Raw genomic sequence first — 20,047 nt, forward strand, 5'->3', positions numbered from 1 at the left:
CTACATTATACCCTAATTTATATGATTCTATGTTCTATAGACAATTTAACAATCTCCACTTAATTTAGCATCAGCTTGAAAACAAATTAAAAAAACTCAACTTTTTTTTATATAATTGTAAACGAATACAGGCGTCAAGGGGGTTAAACTAATAAAACTAAAGTAATTGTTTTCGGGGCCAAGGACGAACGATTAAAAGTCAGCACTCTGGCAATGTTAAAAACCACAAACCAAGCCAGAAATCTTGGTGTGATCATAGACTCAGACCTGACTTTCAACCGCCACATTAAGACAATTATAAAGTTAGCCTACGATCCCCTGAACATTATATCAAGGATTAAAGGATTTAATCTCAGCAGGATCTGGAAAAACTTGTCCATGCATGTATCTTCAGTCGACTCAACTACTACAGTATATGTGCAGTCCTGACATTTCTGATTGCTTTCTTCTACAACCAGCTTCGTCCAGAGTATTGGAGGCATCCTGCCCATGTTCCTGGTTCTTGCCTTCATGTACACTGTGTGCATGACCATCAAAGGCCTGGTGCTGGAGAAAGAACTGCGGCTTAAGGAAGTGTTGCGTGCTGTGGGCATTCAAAACATTGCCCTTTGGTCTGCAAGGTTCACAGAGAACATTGTTCTGCTCACAATACCCTGTGGTCTCATAAGTATCTTGGTCAAGGTCAGTAGAAACAAATCGCGCAGTGGAAAGTATCAAAACACAAAGCATCAACAAGTGAATATGAACTTAGCCAATGACAATATTTCACATACAAGATGTAGAGCTGTTTTAAAAGTTAACATTTTAGAAATAACACTTTTTTTTCTCCCATCCATGACTATACTTTATGTGTTTTGGATATTTGTAACTTCATTGACATAGCATAAACACATCTTCATGTATTGAATAGAAAAATAAAAGTAAAATGCAGAAACACAGAGAATAGGGTGAAGCTTGTCAAAGCTGCAGGACTGAGAAATTCAGCATCTGACCAAATGCATCCAACCAAATCATCTTATACTCTCCCGGGGCATTCAGGTCAGAGAATTGTTCATGGTTTGTGTTTTGGCATTCTTGCTGTTGTTAATCCTAACCAGCTAATGAGCACATAATCAGCTCATTATTCATGATTCCTAATTACATGAGCATGCGACCAAAACTGCAATTTAGTCAAATTAAAATCACACCAGTAGTATTTGACCTTTATTTCCTGTAATTGCATCACCTCTTCTTCTGTGCTTTAAGCAAAGAAGGCTTGAATGATTGGTGCTGTATTTCCATGATTGCAATGAAATGTATTATTTTTGGCCACTGGAACTCTGTGCACTATTTTACATTATCGAATTTGCAGGGTAATAGTGATCAGTGGGAGGAACGGTACTCCAGAGACCTCAAGTTCAGAGAGGAGACTAAAATCCTTTTGCAGCAGTGAGATTTATTTATTTTTAATATACAGCGCTGTGATTTGTATGAAAAAGTAAAATAAATTAAATATTGGGTTATGTGAGACAAATATGAACAATTTGAGATTAATATTTGCTTGTTTTGTTTTTTTTGACACCAACTCTTCAGAAATAATATGAACTTGAGACTACTTGTCAAAGCCTTGTGTTTAGATTCACTGTATTTTTCACCAGCCATTGAACTCATGGATAACGTACACAGGTTTTGCACAGTATGAAAGAGCAATACTCAAGACAACCAAAGCCTATCTCAGCATCATCACACTCATGATGTATCATGCACTGCAAGTACAATCACCTAATGGGTCTAATATCATCAGTCACTGGAAAATCTTTAGAAAAAAATCCAAGTGGTGTTGGTGTTATTCCCAGAAAAGAGGCTAAAGAAAATGTGACCAGTGTAAGTTATGTGGAGCATGTGTATTATCATTTTTCTTAATTAGCAAATGTCTATGTACTGGAAATATAATACACTCTGACCCCTCTGTTAAATCATTGATTTGGTAGGGTATAATGGAGTTGCTTATCTGTTGGAAGGATCCTCTGCTTAAGGATTGATTAAAAAAGATGCACAAAGCAGTTATCACAAAAGGGAGACCCTTGGTGCTATTGGTGACATACGATGTAGCAGCATTATCATTGGTCTCCTTTAGATAGAGCACATCCTTCAACGACTCCTTATTTCGTAGGCATTGTTAATGAAATAAAAAAAGGATGGTTATTTTAGATCGGCCTAATCAATTTTTGCAGTTTAATTGGAAAACGCGGCTGGTAAATAAAAACTGATATTTGAACAGCTGGGTGAAATGTAATTTCCCATCAGCCTAATGTGTTTGCAAGCCATCAACAATTTGTAAACATTAATAACAATAAATTGAGTTAGTTGAGTGCCTTGGAGGTGGAACTGCAAGCACGATGTGTATTCAGATCACAGGCCCATTCTAAATGATAATTTCACAGCCATTTTCAGCACATTAATAATAATAGGAAATCAAATGGTAATTATCATAAGGCTGTATCTGGATTAGGTGTGACAACAACCAGTTTTTTCATCTGCACCTGAGTCCTCTGTCATTTTACACTTGTTTTCTCTTCCATTATGGAGGAGGTAATGCATGTATTATCCAGACTGATATATTTACACTGTTCCCACACTTGGCCACCATCTCAGTCCGGCTGAATCAAGGTGTTTGTTTGACAGGGTTTCCGTTATGAAAAGTAAAACTGATCAGTGATGATCAATACACGTTCCCTCTCCCAAACAGTGTGTCCTTGGCTTGACAACGTGAAACCACCTTCCAAATATTTTGCCATGTTTGCACTCGGTCATTAAAATTTGATTACTTTGTTGTGCACAACAACACTGAGCGCTTAGAAAAGAATGACTGCGTCAGAGGCCACCTTCACAGTCGGAAGACAGCTTCTGACGTCTCATCAATCACCCATGCACACAGGACTAAAAATTTAATAAAATGGGACAGAAATGGATGATGTCGGAACATTAGCTTTACTTTCTTTTACTTCCACTAAACTACATTCCAGGGGGCAATATTGTACTTGTTGCGCAACAGATTTATTTGTCAGCTATAGTTACTAGTTTCAGGAATAAAGGATACATTGCTATATATTAAACTACCCCCTGTCATACAACAATTAAATGCTACTGACTTATACATATTAACTGGGTGATGTTGCTACTTTTGTTACCTTAGGTACACTTTTCTAATAATGTTTATGTACTTTAATTTAAGTACAGTCGTTTAAAGTTGACTTGTAATCGAGTAAATTTACGTTGTATAATTACTACGTTCACGATTGTCTTTAAGTGCTTGTTATACCACTTGCACAGTGAGAATGTTTGACATGTCAGACAGTCTTTTTGCCATAGACTTATCCGCATTTACTTCTGGTACTAACAAGAAATCTGTATCTGAATATCTCCACTGGAAAAGGAAAAAATGCAAGGAGTAAATGTATGCAGAGCGCATTTCAATCAGGATGCTTATGGATTGTAGTGTGTTAAGATCTCAGCCTGGTGTAAATGCAGCCGGTGTAACCCCAAACTCTGTGACCTATCTGTGATTCTGTGACTAAACCCAAACGATGATGTTTTCCTACCCATAACCATGTAGTTTTGGTGCCTAAACCAAACTGCAACCGCTTCACATCGTCAACAAAGCCTCTGGTGCTTAACTTGCCATTTGCCACAGTGGATTTAATGACTGAAAGGTGTTGCTAATAGTGATGAACCCACAAATAATTATCACCCTCCCCTCAGCCCTACACAGCCTTTAAGCATCTTCCAGCTCATTATTTGGGTATATGGCCCACAACTTTACTGTTTTGGTCGAGTCTTACTGTTCTTATCAGTTCCGTCTCCAGCAGTAGGCAGCAAGAGACCTCTTAAATCCCACTGAACGCTACCTCCTCAGCAGACAAAGTTAGCAACTAGCTAGGGAACACAGTGCAACATTTAGCAGCTATTGAGAGAGCCTGATATTTCCCTCAGGAGTTGTGGAAACCAAATCAGAGCAAAACGCAGAGTCAGTATTGGACTTAATACATCAGAGTTTGTTCATTCTTCACAAGTCTAAATGAATGAATGATTTATTAACTTATCATTTGGGGTTATTATGTCACATGGTGATAATGGAGAGATGCAACGAGAGGTCCCTGGACAGATTCAAAACGGATGTTGCGGTTCATGGTTGGTATGTTAAACATAAGCCTCAGGGTCTCCTTACCGCAAATGAATGGTGGAGTTGCTCCGTCTCCATTAGAAACTGTTTGCTAACCTTTCTTTGACAAAGGAAAACTAAGTAGAGCCCATATAGCACCAGAGAGAGTGCATTGACCTGGGTTGTTTGTTAACAAGACTGCCTTATAATGCGGGCAGAATTGAGATAGTGGGAATGCTGATTTATATTGATATGAAGTCTGTGATCACATGTCATTATGCAGACACAGATTCCACGGCAATAACAGATGTCAGTGGGGTTGTTATCTTGTCTGATCTGGCTCGTCCGCCCTTCAGGTTCCTCCGGTCTCTGGCTCGCTCCCTCCCCTTATACATGACTTTAGCCTGGATCTACTCAGTGGCCATGATCGTTAAGGGTATCGTCGCAGAGAAAGAGGCGAGGCTTAAGGAAACCGTGAGGATCATGGGACTGAGAAGTTCCATCTATTGGCTGAGCTGGGCAGTGTCCAGTGTGCTGCCGCTGGCTGTCAGCGCTCTCCTCCTTACCCTAATCCTGAAGGTGATTTCAAAATGATTCAACAATGATTCAAGGAGGACCTGACACTACTTTTGGAGAGTTATGGCCATCAAGTCTCATGGCCTCATGAGACCTTTGTATGAAATAATGAAGATGTTAATTTGAAGAGAAACCTAAGCACTAAAATGAGATCATTTTACTTGACGCTAACACAGTTGTACTTGAGAGTTCATTTAGTCTGTGCAAATTTGGAAAAGTTTCTATAATTAACATTCATACAGCTCCATGTAACAATGTCCCCTATAAGGTTTTTAATCATAACCATCCACTGCAATAGCACCATTATCCTAACAGTTTAAGTGCCTCTTTGAATTAGGCTCAGAGAAGACATCAGCATCATGGTGTAATGTGGGAGAATGGATGGATTCACGAGTAGCTCACTAAAATTAGAGAAGGGTCCTCCTTCAAGCTGGTAGAATAAAAGAGTGACATATTTAATGACTTTGAGATTATATAATTCAGTCAACCTGAAAAATTGAAAAATGTTCAGGTGCATATCAGAAATAGACACACCAGTTATGTTAACCCTTTCCAACTCTTTTACTCTGCCAGTAAAAATCAAACCCCTTAACCTATAATGATCACATTTTCTGAATCATTTTCTGTTCCCCTGAAAAACTATCTGCAAGATAGCCTCTTCTACCAAACCCTGAACTTTTTTTGTCTTCTATTGACATCACCTTTCTGTGTTTCTCCTGTAATTCCTTTGTTTCTTTTGACACAGTATGGCAAAGTGCTGCAGTACAGCGACCCCTCAGTAATCTTTGTCTTCCTGCTGGTGTTCTGCCTGGCCACCATCACTCAGTGCTTCTTCATTAGCGTCTTCTTCTCTAAGGCCAACTTAGCAGCGGCGTGCGGCGGCCTCATCTACTTTGTCCTCTACCTGCCGCACATCCTTTGCTACGCCTGGAGGGACGTCATGGGTTTCCGGGCCAAGGTTGCAGTTGTAAGTCCATCTTTAGCTCTGACATGGTTTTTAATATCTCCTCCTGCTGTTATCATACACAAAGGCTGACTGTATTTTTTCTTAATTTTTTGTTATATTCCTAGGTTCTGTTTATTGCCATTATAATCAGACTTTGGAAATCAGTCATTTGTTCCTTATCCTTTTTCCTTTTCCTTAGAAATCCAGTTCATTTCATAGCAACCAGCACGTGTTAATAATATCTGTGAGAGGTTTGCCTTTACCCTCCTTATAGAGAGGTGTGAAGCTTGGCTGCAAGATGAGTTTAGAGGTCACACAAAAGCATTTAGGAATTGCTTAAAATATTCATACTGTCACTACGCATTGGGTTCTGTTTGTTCTGACATATTTTGGCAAAAACCTGAAACATTTAGTTAAAACTGGACATACTCAAGTGACAAGAAACATGAAACATTTAAATAAAAGAAGAGACTAGACAGACACAGTGAGGAAGTTGGGGATTTTCTCCTATCCTCTAAGGGATAAAGATAAATAGTATACCATTGCTCAACTTTCAGTGTAGCCTTTCTGCGTGACCTTTAAGGCGGTGCCGGTATCATTTGTCCTTAAGCTGTCCTTTTCTGCAGACAAAGACACACAAAATCTTGAATCTTCATTGCTGTGCGGGCGAGTGCATCTTCCCCGAATTTCAGTCAGGTCATGTTTTCTTGTTTGTCTACTTCAACAATGCGGTATCAGGTGCTGGGTGGTCAAGGTAAACAGTCTAATGTTACTTACTGATCCAATTTAAATAGTGGCAATCAATAACATCTTACATTGACACCGTCTGCTTTAACCGTTCATCCTCCACCGCCAACATAGCAGCTGGAACTGCTGGTCTTTGAGTAAGTCATTTAAAATGATGTCATTCCTTTCATTTAGGAAACTTTTCAGTCCATTTCCTTTTACAGACTGTATGCAGGTTAGGTAGGCATTTTATATATAAAGCACTGCAAACCTTATTATTTTATTATCTACACAAAGTGCCATTGCCAGGGCCTCACCTGGCGCTGAGATTTTTCTCCCCTGCTACAACTAGATGGATAGCCCTCTAGCTATCTAATTAGCATGAGCAATGTTCCTCTGACCAAACCACTATCCAGTTGATCCTCACACTTTATCAGAGATGTGTGTGTGTGTGTAGAGCTTTCTCGCTCTCCCAGCTCGGATGAAACTCTATCGTGCCAAAGCATACAAATTGTCCCCCACATTGTCCTTTATAATGAAGTCTTTAATCGGAACAGAATTTCAAAAGATCATCTGAATTTATATGTTTAACAGCTTTTGATTGCACCTGTGTGCCAAAGAAGAGCTACAGGCAGTGAATCAGAGGGCTACTGTAAAACAGGGTGTAGCCACAGTCAAACTACCTATCAGCTGTGCTTTGACTATTTTCTCCGTCTTTTACCTCCAGTTTTTAATGAGTTAGAAACAAGAGAGAGACCTTTATAGAGAGAGAGAGAGATTCTTTATATGCTGGGAAACTATAAATACTTTAAATTAATCTTCCAGTCCTGGGATAATCCTGAGAAAAATGGTAATTCCTGCAAAATAACTTCTCAGCTTTTCCTTTGATGAAATCAATTAATTGATCTATGCTTTTATAACATCTGGCAGCTGACTTACGCATATGGTTTGTGTTCAGTCATGCAACTCTTCTGACATTTAAATTTTCAGTATAATGATTTTTTTTATTAGATTAGTATTTTTTATATTTATTATTTTTGCATGTATTCTATAGCATGGCGTACAGAGGCAGACAGGAGGAGAGGAGAGAGAAGGGGAATGGCACGCAACAAAGGTCCTTTTGTTTGGTCTATAAAATGTCAGAAAATTGTCAAAAATGCCCGTGCAATTTCCTAAAAGCCAAAACCCAAAGCTATTCAAGCTGCTTATCCTCAAATTTGAAAAGCTAAAACAAGGGAATCTTTTATATTCTTGTATAATTAAAAAAATATCAAAATAGTTAACAATTTTCCACCAATTGACTAATTGATTAATGGACTAATCATTGCAGCTCTATCCTCCCCTTTGTTTTCCAAGATCCAGTTCATTCTGAGAAATGCTTTTCACACAGGCATACTTTGTACTCCAACATTTTCTTGTCAGACTTAAGAAACTGACTATTACAGTTTTTAAAGGAAAGCACTTCAGACAGAAGCATGTGTCTCTGTTGTGATCTTGTCTGTCATTCCAGCTCTATTTGTCAGAAATGTCTTGAAAAATGACCTCTTGGAAAGAGCTGGAACCCTGGTTACTCTTCCTCTTAACAATGCCCTTTGTCTGTAGCCAGCTGAATGGTGGCTACACGTGTTCAGTAGAGGGGATTTGTTTTGTCGGCGTCCCAACTCGTGCCCTTTTCTCAAAAGCCAAAGGAGTGGTTCCTGTCGTTTTGTCAGCCGTTCATACAGAGGTCAAGGATGGGTGCCCACTAGCCCTGCTGTCACCCCTCATCTACTGATTCACTGTTGATTGCTTGGCTGTAGATGGGCAGTGGAGGACAACACAGGAAGTTGCCAGCAGTGTTAGCAGCCAGGCTAGAGGTTTGCCATCACTGCAGAGCTTTTTATATTCTATGCTTGCTAATGTAACACCGGGTAGATAGTATCCATGATGGTTTGTCTCTGAAGCTTTTGCAAATGTTTCTGCCAGAGTGAAAATGCTGTGAGCAAATGAGGCATGATAAAACAGCTGGCAGGCAACATGGCAATGCAGAGTGATAGGCCATGGCAGATGATGTCTCATGGGCAAAGCATCATTTGTGATTTCCTGCTGTATGAAAGATCCAACAAATCTTAGTTTTCACCACACACATTCTAGTCTCCATCTTGTCCAAGTCCTTAGAGATGTTCACAAAGGCAACACAGCAATTATACCAGCTGAGGCCTGCGAAGATATTCCTCTGTCTACCAAGATAGTGTAATGATTGCTTATGGGTGTGACCTTGGGTGGTAACAGTATATCTCTCACAATTAATTCATCACCTGAATTTAGTAATCGAAGGCTATCACATAGCAAGTTTTATTACTTCCCCAAAAATATAATATTCTAATTATTTAGGGGAATATATGTATTTCCTTTCCTGTGGAAAATTAAATGAGAAGATTGATGCTATTCTCTTGTCAATACATTAAATACAGTATGTATTCTACCTTAGCTTAGCATATAGAGCGGAAACAGAGAGGAACAGCTAACCTGGCAAAGTAACAAAATCTGCCTACCTGCAATCTTCTTCACTACACCTTCATGAAAACAAATGAGCGTATTTCTAAAAATGTCTAACTACTCCTTTGACTATGGATGTTTTTATTTGCACATCTGTCATTCCCAGAGCTTATTGTCATGCGTGGCCTTTGGCTATGGCTGCGAGAACTTTTCCAAGTACGAGGAGCAAGGCATCGGTATTCAGTGGCACAACATTAACAAGAGTCCAGAAGAGGGAGACCGCTACACCTTCATCGTGTCCATCATCATGATGCTCTTTGATGCTGCGTTTTACTGGCTGCTCACCTGGTACATTGAGAATGTCTTTCCAGGTATTAACTTTTAAGCAGATTTAATCAGTGTTATTTTATTTGTACACTGTCTACTACTGCCATATCTAAACTGTAAAGATGTTAAAATGTGGGGTTCCAGTTTTCTCCTGTCGCATGAGATCCCATCCCCTAGGCCAGGTTAAATCAATAGCCAATGCAGCTATCTTAACAGGCTAGTCTTAATGCTTTTCTCAGCGACTCTAATTAAGAGAAGGCAGGATTTGTGCCAGGCTGTCAAGAGGAAATGTACACTGTAATGTACCATATTCCCTCAAGCCAAGTTGTTAATAAAATGTGAATAATGTTTTCTGCGCTTGATGCCAGGCCAATACGGCATCCCTAAGCCATGGTACTTCCCTTTCACTTCATCTTATTGGTGTGGGAAGCCCTCCGTGACTGACGCTGACCCCGACTTGCTGAAGGACTCCACTGTACATAACGGTAAACTGTCATAATTTTCACTTCTCACCTGTGTATCTGTAGTGTAACATACCCAGTTGTTATGTATTCCTGAGAATGTTATTTTGGGAGCAAGTTCATACGGATGGGTCGCAAACAAACATTAGCACCTTATTTGTCACATAGGATGATAATAGGTGAGTTTCAAGTTAAGAACTTGTTAAAACGAGTTAAGAACTTGTTAAAACAATTTCCAGTCAACATTCAGACTGACTGAGTTGGTTGTTTTTGTCTTTTAGTGTTTTCTTTTTTCTCTTTTTTAAAGACCCAATGAGGGTTTTTTTTGACAATATGAATGAGAGTTTGAAAGGAAACAAAGCATTTTTGTGTTTGTCAGCAATATTATTTTAAAATGGCATGGTTTATATCGGTGCGTACAAATTATACTGATGTAAACAACCTTTTTGCAGCATCAGTGGATACTACTATGTGTGATTTTGTTGTTATCTTGAAGGGCTACCGTTGTTTACGTTTGGACCATGGTTTGTGCCTTTTTAAAATACATTTATATATATATATACTTTTTTTTAACCTGCTTTAATGCTTTTTTCTCTGTGTATTTGTGTGTGTTTATGAATCAATGCACGTGTTTCTAAAGAGTATCTGGAGAAACCGCCACCCAATATGACAGCTGGGGTCTCAGTCCGCAATCTTGTTAAAATCTACAAGACTGGAAAGAAGCTTGCTGTGGACGGGCTGAGTGTGGACTTCTACGAGAATCAAATCACATCTTTTCTCGGCCACAATGGAGCCGGAAAAACAACCACAATGTGAGTTGCATTATCTTTTTCTCTCATGCTTTGCCACTTGGCTCAATATTCATGTAATTTCACAGGGTGCAACTAATCTAACTTGTACACAATGTCGACTGTACTGTGGCTACATTAATTCAACAGTCACTGCTATCAAAGAGTGACATCTTCTGAGAGGACATTTATCACACAGAGTCAGCTGTTGTGTCGATAGTGGGACTTATCTAATTGGTGTTTAAAGAATAGTGGAAATGTTGGAAGGGGGTTAGGATGACAGGATATAACTGAAACCCAGTGGCCCAGAAAGAATAAGCGAGAGAGAGAGAGCAAGCGAAGCAAGGCTAAGGGCTAAAGGGAAGACATCCGCTCTGAGCAACTGTAACGAAACACAACAGAGCACAATAACAGAAAGGACAGGGGAAGGACTCTGTCACACACTGGAGTTCTGTGTGTGCAGAGCACAGTCTATCTGTGAGATGTACTGTTACAACTGAATTTGTGCACACATTTTACGTCATGTAGCTTCTTTGGGAATATGCAGCAATGTTGTCCGTTCCAAATCCAAACTTCCGTTAACCAAAACACTATCATGCTTTTAACTGTGTCCTCTTTTGTATGTTGTTTGTTTTTTTTCTGCACAGGCTACTAAGTAAATAATACATAATTAATGGCCTGAGACTGAATACATGTTAAAAGAGAAGATATGGATAGTCATTGCTCTAAATCTTCTGATACAGCAGCACAGCACTGTTTCCATTTTTCAGTACTTGAAAACACATTTTTCATTAAATTGGAACATTTTGATAAAATAGAACATATTATCCACTGACAGATACGTTTAAAGGGATCAGGGAATAAATGTAATTCAGCATTATGCTCAGCCAACTGCTTCTACGTTGCAGGTACTCTCTCGTTGATTCTAGCTGTATAGTTCTGGATTAGATTATTTATCATGAGGTAAAAAAAAATGTAACAGCCAGAATTCATCGCTAAGCTTCTTCATCAGGATATTTGTGTCTTGTTTTATGTCTTTGTAGGTCAATTCTGACAGGACTGTTCCCACCTACATCAGGAACAGCTCTCATCAACGGATATAACATCCAGACTGACATGGACAGCATCCGAAAGTACTTGGGAATGTGCCCACAGCACAATGTCTTATTCAATGAGTGAGTGAATTTAGCAAATCCTTCTTTGTTCTCAACTGGTCATTGATATAATCATGTTTTGCCTCTGGTGTATTAAAGGAAAAAAAGAAGACGAAAAAAACCCGCATAATTAAAGTGCAATTTAATCACATGCATAATGAGGGCTCAGTCTTGGCTTATGTTTCACATCAACACATCATCCCTATCCCTTATTCTGTAAAAAAAAATAATGAAATGAACTTTGCTCACTCCTTCCACCAATTTTCTCCTTATAGCATCGTTCCCAACCATTATTTTTTATTTCACCTTTAGATTCCCCTCTTTCTCTCTCTCCACAAACTGATTACCTGCAACTCGATGCCAGTCCTACATCATAATTAGGGTTGAGCACCTGCAAATTACTTTCATTAATATTTATCCCAGACAGTCAAAGCATCTATAGTGTGTAGGATTTAAAATATTCATGCAACCACAGAAGTAGACGTCACGGCATATTATGTTCTCACCTGTGAGGCTATTTTGATGAAATTCAAGACTATTCTTTATGTCAGTTCAGATGAATAAAAGTGACATTTTGGAGATTTCCAACACCTACATGTGAATAAGTGGCGGGTGATGCCCTCTTTTGTCACTCTTACCTCCTCACATGTCAGTCAAATGGGCCCTATGATTGTTATTTTCACCTCTACAGGCTGACAGTGGAGGAGCATATCTACTTCTACGCCAGGCTGAAAGGACTGAGTCGCGATGAGGTGAAAATTGAGATGGACCAGATGATTAAGGATGTTGGTTTACCCCATAAGCGAAAGGATCTTGCTAAGAACCTGTCAGGTGTGTCTATATGTGTGTTATGTTGACATGTCTTGGATGTGTGTAGTTTGGTGTCTGATTAAAATAAGATGTAGATTTTGTTTTTGATGTGCGCATCATTTTCTGGGTTGGCGCATTCATTTCCCCTGGGAAGGAATATCATCTGTATATTATTCTTTCTATTAAGGATAAAGCTGCCCTGTTATGCCGTTCCCCTGACGGCACACGTTCATGTGGCTGTCTCGACGCACTGTGTGTCACAGGTTGTAATCCATTGTCTGGGGGGCATGAGCCAAGTCCTGCTTGATAAATTGTCCTCAGTCACGGATTGCTTGTGAGCAAAATCACTGAAATATGACTTTCAAGGTTGATCTATGCTGACATTTCCACTACATTAGCACTACACTGGATGCATTTTGGAGAGCTCGCTGTGAGAGTGGAGACTCGAATAACCCAAGTAAGGTGTATCTACTTCCCCGCCATCAATCATTTTACACCAAAAGACAATAAAACATCTCGACACATTTAATCCATAATCACTTGCCAATGTTGTGTCCATTTTACATCTGAAAACTAATGTTGACAGATGGTTGTGAAAGATTTTTCACTGATTACAGCCAGAATGCCTGTAGAGATGAGTTTACATTTCATGTCAGCTGTAGTTTATTTTTTATTTATTAATTTTTTGTAATAAGAGCACATGTCCAAGACACAATGTAAACAAAGATGCTGTAGCTGATGTAGATTGTTCTGTCTTCTAGGTGGGATGCAGAGGAAGCTGTCTGTGGCTATAGCATTTGTCGGTGGCTCAAAAATCGTCATCTTAGATGAACCTACAGCAGGAGTGGACCCCTATGCCCGCAGGGGTATCTGGGAACTGCTGTTAAAGTACAAACAAGGTACGGGATCAGTGGTAAGAACCAAGGCTCCGGTAGAGGCTTTGAAGCCCCCTATGTTTGTAGAATTGACTGGAATGCACAAAGCACGTGTTTGATCTGTTTCAAACTGAGGAAACTTTCCAGAACTGAGCTTAGCTCAAGGTAAACTTTTAACTGACACAGCTCAAATGTATCCAATAAGCTGTTAAGGTAATGAAGCATCTAGAGTAGCCTGCAGAAGTTTTTTTTTTTCTGCCTCGCTCTCTGTGACACTCAATAGTGGGTGGAGAGAAATTGTTACACTGGAACAGATTGAAATGGAAGTGAAGACAAGTGAATCCAAGATGCTTTAATTGACGTTGCTACTTAACAGAGTCCCTAATTGTCTGCCATATAAGTGTGCTTGTCACTCTCTGGCCTTATATAGTTAGAGTTTGCTAGTTAGAGTAAGCAGTACATGGACTTCATAGTTACACATAACTCTCAACAGATGTCTAAATGTTTAATGTGCATTGAGTGACATTCCGCCCTCACTGTGTCATTAGCTTCTCTCTCTCTAATCAAGTCCTTTCACTCCAATTGGGAGTCGGAGATAACTCCGTTATAATGAGAACACCCACATTCAGGCTGGTTGAATGAGTCATGTTTTGTGCCTCTCCAGTCTTATTTGCACCGCAGTGTTAAGGTTTGTCATTAAGCAAAAAAATAAAACATAGAAAATCCACAGGCAGACTGTTTGTGTGAAAAAGCTGAAGACTGAAATTATACTTAATATTGTGCTTCTTCATAGCTAATTAAGTGTGAAGGTTTTTCACACAGACAGGTTGACCAGATTGCCCTTATTGTTTGGATTTAATTCAGTAGGGGCTTATTTGGTCTTAAAATTGCTCAGGGTACAAAGGATACATGGACATACTGTGCATGTGCTAATAAGTTAAATTAAACCGTCAGTGTACATTTAAGATGAGTATGCCTAATCTATCTTGTAATAAACAGGGAATTCATCAAAATGCTAATGTGGTGGCATGTTGGTGTTTGATTATTCGTTAGATGTTTGCATTCAAGGTGGCTTTTAATGTCTCTTTTGGCATGTGTAATAACAAAATTATAGTAGAAGGTGAAGATTTAAAGTAGAAATGAGCAAATTATGAATTTTTAATTGTTATCCATTACTGGAAGTTGATTACTATTAAATTACCCCACTCATCATTATAAAATGGGCCTTGAGGATGGTGTTCAGATAATGGATTTTATGCATCAGCCTTGTGCCTTCAAGCCTTGTGTGTTTTTGCTGCGACAGCATCATTTTATGTCGCCCAATTTATTGATTGTAATTGATAACTTTACCAATATAGAAGCCTTTTTTGGTGTCCTGAAAGACTTGGTTCTCTATTTTCTTTTTTATTTGTGCCCTACCTGGCTCTTTACTGCCACATAAATATTGCGTTTTAATTTACATATGCACATAATACACCACCTAACATGTACTAGATCACATGGCTAATGAAACCTGCTATCCAAGGAATCCTCCCACTGACTTACTGAATTTCTCACTTTAACTGCTTGTATTAGCAGCCATATAATGATTGGATGTAAAAACTTTAGCATCCCTGAAGTTAGTCATTATGATTGAATTAGTAGTTATACAGTTAAAAGACATAAACCAGCTCCTCAAAAAACGCCATAAACGGTATATTACTGTAGAGCAGCATCTAATAGCATTGAGCATCTTTAATCCCACGTTGAATACTGACTGTTGAATGCTGCATTTAGGCTGATATTAGACCTGACACATGTAGGCAGGTGATTTAGTCTGTGAGAAACAAGCGGGTGCAAAGATAAGTAAATATTTTTAGAACACACATTGTTAATATAGGTGTTTTTTCTTCCTGTGGCTTAACACCTTTGAAATATATGAAACACAAAGTTACAGTTGTATAGTGTTTGATAAGCGTGGATAGTTGTTTCAGTTTAGTTTTTTAATTGGTTTAATTATTCAGTTATCATTCAGTTTAGATAAGTAGGCAATGTTGAATCATTACAAATATTTCTTCCCAGACTTACCTTGAAAACATAATGACTAAATTCAAGTGGGATGTTTGTAGCAACTCGGTTTATTGTAGACTCTGATAGTAGCTGCATGCATTTTTAGAGTTTCTCTGGCAGTTGTGAAAAATTGTAGTACCATACGTAATGCATTTTTCCCAGCAATACAAATTAATGTAGGGTTGAAGCCAATGTTGCAGTACAAATGGCATAAAAATGCACCAGCCTTTGTCTCTTGTATGTGATTTTATGTAAGTAATTTTCATGACATAGAAAAAAGGCCATTCTGGAGATTTTTACGGGGTAAAAATGCCACTGTTTTAAAATCAAACCTCATCAATAAAATGTTTTGCAGAGGGTGGAGGGCTATGAACCTTCAACCATAGTGTTTGGCAACATCATACAACATTTAACACAATACACACACAGAAAAATATTCCTTCAACCTGTGTAACCTTCAGCAAACAGTTAGATTCACAGTTTCAGTTGTGTCAACAGACTACATTCAAGTGAGATTCAAAACATTTTGCGAAACTCTAGCAGCGAACATGCAGCTGCATTTTATTATATTTGGTTGCTTTTAATTGAAACAAGAGGCCCATCTGTTTCTTTTAACTCCGGTGGTGCAATGGTTAGCACTGACGCCTCACAGCAGGAAGGTTCTGCTTTCTAACCTGCCAGCCACCTGTGGAGTTTGTGCATGTTCTCCCTGTGAGCTTTCTCGGGTGCTCTGGTTTCCTTCTGCAGTCCAAAGGCATGCAGGTTAGGTTCACTGGTGACCCTAAATTGCCCGTTGGTGTGAATGTGAGCATGAATGGTTGTCAGCTGGGATTGGCTCCAGCCCCCCTGACACCCTTAAAAGGATAAGCGGGCACAGCCAATGGATGAATTCATTGCCACAAACTGCAATTTTGTCCAATAACTCATCTTACTGCATATGTACATGAAATCTGTCCAACTTCACTCATCCACAGTGAAATCCATTTCTATCAACTTGATTTAGAGAGAAGGAAGCTAAATAACAAAAAACAGATTTCCAGCCTCGCTTTGCTGTACGTAGTGCAAGTACTACCAATTTACCTGAACACGCCCAACTCCATTTGATATATCACTTTGTGCTGTAATGCACCACAACACACTATAAATCAGAATGCCTTTGTGGGCCATCTGCAGTCCAAACACATTTATTTTGCTCCCAACTCACGGATGATACAGCGCGATTTGATTTATTTTTTTCCCTTGTAAACCACAACAAATCCCCAGGAAAATCATCTGAGTTTGAGCATCCCATTCAAAATGAGCTGGCTCAGACAAACTAAACCTCACGCAATCTCCTCAACCCACCCCCTTCATAAGCATAGCTTTTTCTCCCCATATGTTAAATTGACTGGGTTGTGGGCATTCATTCATCTTGGCCATTTTTGTAAGAGTTTGTATATAGAGGGATCCAGACTTGCTTGGTATAACATGAGGCAGCAATACTAAACTAAGAAGGGATGGATTTAGCAGCTCAGCTGGTGGCAGGGCACAAAAAAACGAGGGAGAGGTGGGAGATGGGAGGAGGGGAGACCGAGGGGAAATAGTTGGCCAAGCAAAATGGACATTGGGCTGCAGTTAATGACCTCTGAGTGTGTCCTTGTCCCTGGGTTAATGTGACCTGTGAGGATACAAATTTAACTAGCTCAGTGCAACAAAAAAAAGCCGCCATGCTCAGCATTGACTGACCTTTTGCAATAAACCCCAGCCAATTCAATGAAGAAAACTCCACCCAGTCAGCTGCTTACTGAGAGAGCATCTAGTTGTTTAGAGATTAATATGATTGATATTGCACACCTGTCATCTCCGTAGGGAGTTGATGTGATCTGAAACTTCAGAATTATGTCTTAACAAGATTAAGAGTCTACAGCCATGCTATCGGCGCTGTGCGGCTGTACTTAGGCACAGCTGTGCTTTGAGCTAAATGCTAATGTCAGCATGCTAACATGCTCACATGACAATGCTTAACAGGGCGATGTCAAAGCCTCATAAACTTATAGATATTTTTGCACAATTTATGTTTTTATTTATCCCCTGTCACTTTAAGATGGGATATTTTAATGGCCAGTACGAACAGGAGGAATGATAAAAGCAAGCATGGACACCTGACATCGGCACCTGTTGTTCACCATCTTATTTAGTTTTGTTAGCATGCTAACATTTGCTAAGTACAGACAGTAGCACTAACCACAAAGTGCAGCTGAGGCTGAATGTCTTTTGTGCCCAAAATATTGGACAAATTGAAATGATTACAATATACTCATGGGTGCATTACAAGTAAAGGTAAGGGGATCAGTAAAGTCTTTAGGATTCATCCTCTGGGCAATGTGGATATCTGTGCTAAATCTCAAGGCAACCTATCAAATAAATGTTGAGACATGTGACTAAAAACCAACATCATCCTCGTGGTGGCGCTAGTCACGGGAGCACCACAGTCAGCTGGATTCTTTCTCTGGCCGCAGTGAATGTCAGAATATCACAGCAATCCATGTAATAGTTGTGATATTTTAATCTGGACCAAAGTTGTTGCCACCAGTCTCCAGCTATAATTACCATTTATTGAGTTTTGTAAATGTAATCATCTTGAGCTAGCCCAGCCTTTTTAAAGTAACTGACTTCTAAGCACGTTTCTGCTTTGTCACTTAATAATAAAGTTATTGGGTTAAATGTTTTTTTTTCTTCTTTAAAACATGACTGGATCAAAAGTTACCCAGTATTCTGTGATACTGCTTTCATGCCGACTGCAGAGACATGACCCTGCTGTTACTTCATTACAGATCTAGTCCTTTTTTCTGATTTCTGGGGTACGTGATAATTAATATGTGTTATCTGATACAGCATGATATGAAAGGATTAGAACACCTGTGAATACCCTTGCAATGCATGCTGTAGTTGTCATTGCAATTGTGCTCAGTTTGATGCCTCTCAAATCAAAGGACTCCCAGCACAAAAGGAAAAGGGAGAGCTGAAATAAAATGTGGTCTCATAGAAAAGCTGGAAAGTAGGCTTCGGGTGGCCTTTATCATCATTTTAATTTTGTCCCAGATTCACGCCCACGCATTCCTCTGGAGTTTGCTTTGTTGCCATGCGGGTAAAAAATCACAGTGGAATTGTAAATAGGGAGCTAAGTGACTACCATGCAGAGACAGATTGTGATATTGGCTTGATTTGAACACTTTTGATCAGTGGCATCTTTTCTTCTGAGGCTTCTTTTTCATAACGGCAGCTCTCAAAAACAAACAAGGTCCAAAGAGAAAAATTCTTCAGAATTAATTTTTTTATTTCCACTATATGCCTTAAGTTTTTTGATATGTGCAACCCAGTGTATTTATTCTTTACTTCAGACACAGCGTCTGTGACTCAGACACTTTTTTTTTTACACACAACTTCAGACACTAAGCACTCACCCTTAATGCGGCTATTCAGGTGACATCGATTGAGTCTCTATTTCTGTCTGTCTTCAGGTCGCACCATCATTTTGTCTACACACCACATGGATGAGGCAGACATCTTAGGTGACCGCATTGCCATCATCTCCCACGGCAAGATGCGTTGCTGTGGCTCCTCACTCTTCCTGAAGAAATGTTTTGGTAGCGGCTACTACCTCACTCTGGTCCGAGACGGGACTGAAAACATGACAGCCCAGAGTGACGGCATCTTACACGGTCAGGCCAAGCAGGTACAAACAGAAAGCAAATGTAGGATCTGGTTACTGATTAGCTTTTGAGCCAAATATTTAAGTTTTAATTTAACATTCAACCACTGTGAAGTTTGATTTATTTTACGAAACAAACAAAAAGTTGTTTGTAATAAAACATATTAGTATTCCTCAAAGTTATTTATCAAAAACCATCATGATGGCATCCTCCAGGATATTTTTCACCAGGGCTTTTGATGGAGACAACATTGGCTGTGTGATCTCATTATCTTCAGATGAACACAAATTTGGTGATTAGGACCCTTGCCTGACCACACAATTACCCTTCATTTTTATCTTTATTAAAACAAATTTAGGTTAAACTGCTGTAATTGGAAGGGGATCATTCTTTTTGACTTCATGTATCAATAAAAGAACTGTCCCTTTGACACAAAAATATCTAGTCTGTTACTGAACATGGCTCCCTCTGGCATTACTGAGTGCTTTCTTTCTCTCTCACCGCCCTCCCCCTATAATGATCTGTGTTTAGTCTCTCCCAGCATGAGAACTGGCAAACGCCTACGTGCTGGATGATACTAATTGTCACCGGGGAGAGGGGTGATTCTCGCTTTTGCTCGCCAATGGTGCCTCGCACACTTAGTTTTAATCAATAGGAGCAAATGAACAAGATGCACTGATGCCTGCAGGGCTGAAGCAATTACCATTTGTCTGGAGGCTCTTTGAGGTGAGCAGAGTCATTTGTTTAAAATAAATAAATAAACATGCAAACACCTTTCTAGGCAAGGTAGAATTGTACCTCCCCGTTCTCAAACGACGACTTTGCAATTCAGTGGAAGTTTTTGCAATTACACAGACAACATGACTGATTCTCCTGATCTCATTTAGTGTGATTAAACTCCTATTTGATAGATGTCATAAAGTTCTTTAAAAATGCAGCGAGGTTTATTAAACCTTTGCTAAAATTAAAGTGTAATCTTCATTTGTGGGTATGGTCTTAAACTGAAAGGACAATGACTTCGCAT

The 20,047-nt window shown here is 39.3% G+C and overlaps 1 protein-coding gene across 9 annotated transcripts in view; it reads left to right on the forward strand.

Moving 5' to 3' along the window:
* LOC123980590 (phospholipid-transporting ATPase ABCA1-like) overlaps positions 1 to 20,047 on the forward strand; it is a 202,869-nt gene that overhangs the window by 88,820 nt on the left and 94,002 nt on the right. For all 9 annotated transcript variants that reach the window (XM_046065044.1, XM_046065046.1, XM_046065045.1 and 6 more), the window contains 9 exons: positions 4,498 to 4,720; positions 5,463 to 5,684; positions 9,034 to 9,238; positions 9,563 to 9,679; positions 10,296 to 10,467; positions 11,487 to 11,618; positions 12,289 to 12,428; positions 13,169 to 13,306; positions 18,832 to 19,046. In XM_046065044.1, the coding sequence (XP_045921000.1) occupies positions 4,498 to 4,720; positions 5,463 to 5,684; positions 9,034 to 9,238; positions 9,563 to 9,679; positions 10,296 to 10,467; positions 11,487 to 11,618; positions 12,289 to 12,428; positions 13,169 to 13,306; positions 18,832 to 19,046 (1,564 nt within the window). The remainder of the gene's footprint in view (positions 1 to 4,497; positions 4,721 to 5,462; positions 5,685 to 9,033; positions 9,239 to 9,562; positions 9,680 to 10,295; positions 10,468 to 11,486; positions 11,619 to 12,288; positions 12,429 to 13,168; positions 13,307 to 18,831; positions 19,047 to 20,047) is intronic.

Source organism: Micropterus dolomieu, linkage group LG12, assembly GCF_021292245.1.
Source record: "Micropterus dolomieu isolate WLL.071019.BEF.003 ecotype Adirondacks linkage group LG12, ASM2129224v1, whole genome shotgun sequence".
NCBI classification, from domain to species: Eukaryota; Metazoa; Chordata; class Actinopteri; order Centrarchiformes; family Centrarchidae; genus Micropterus; species Micropterus dolomieu.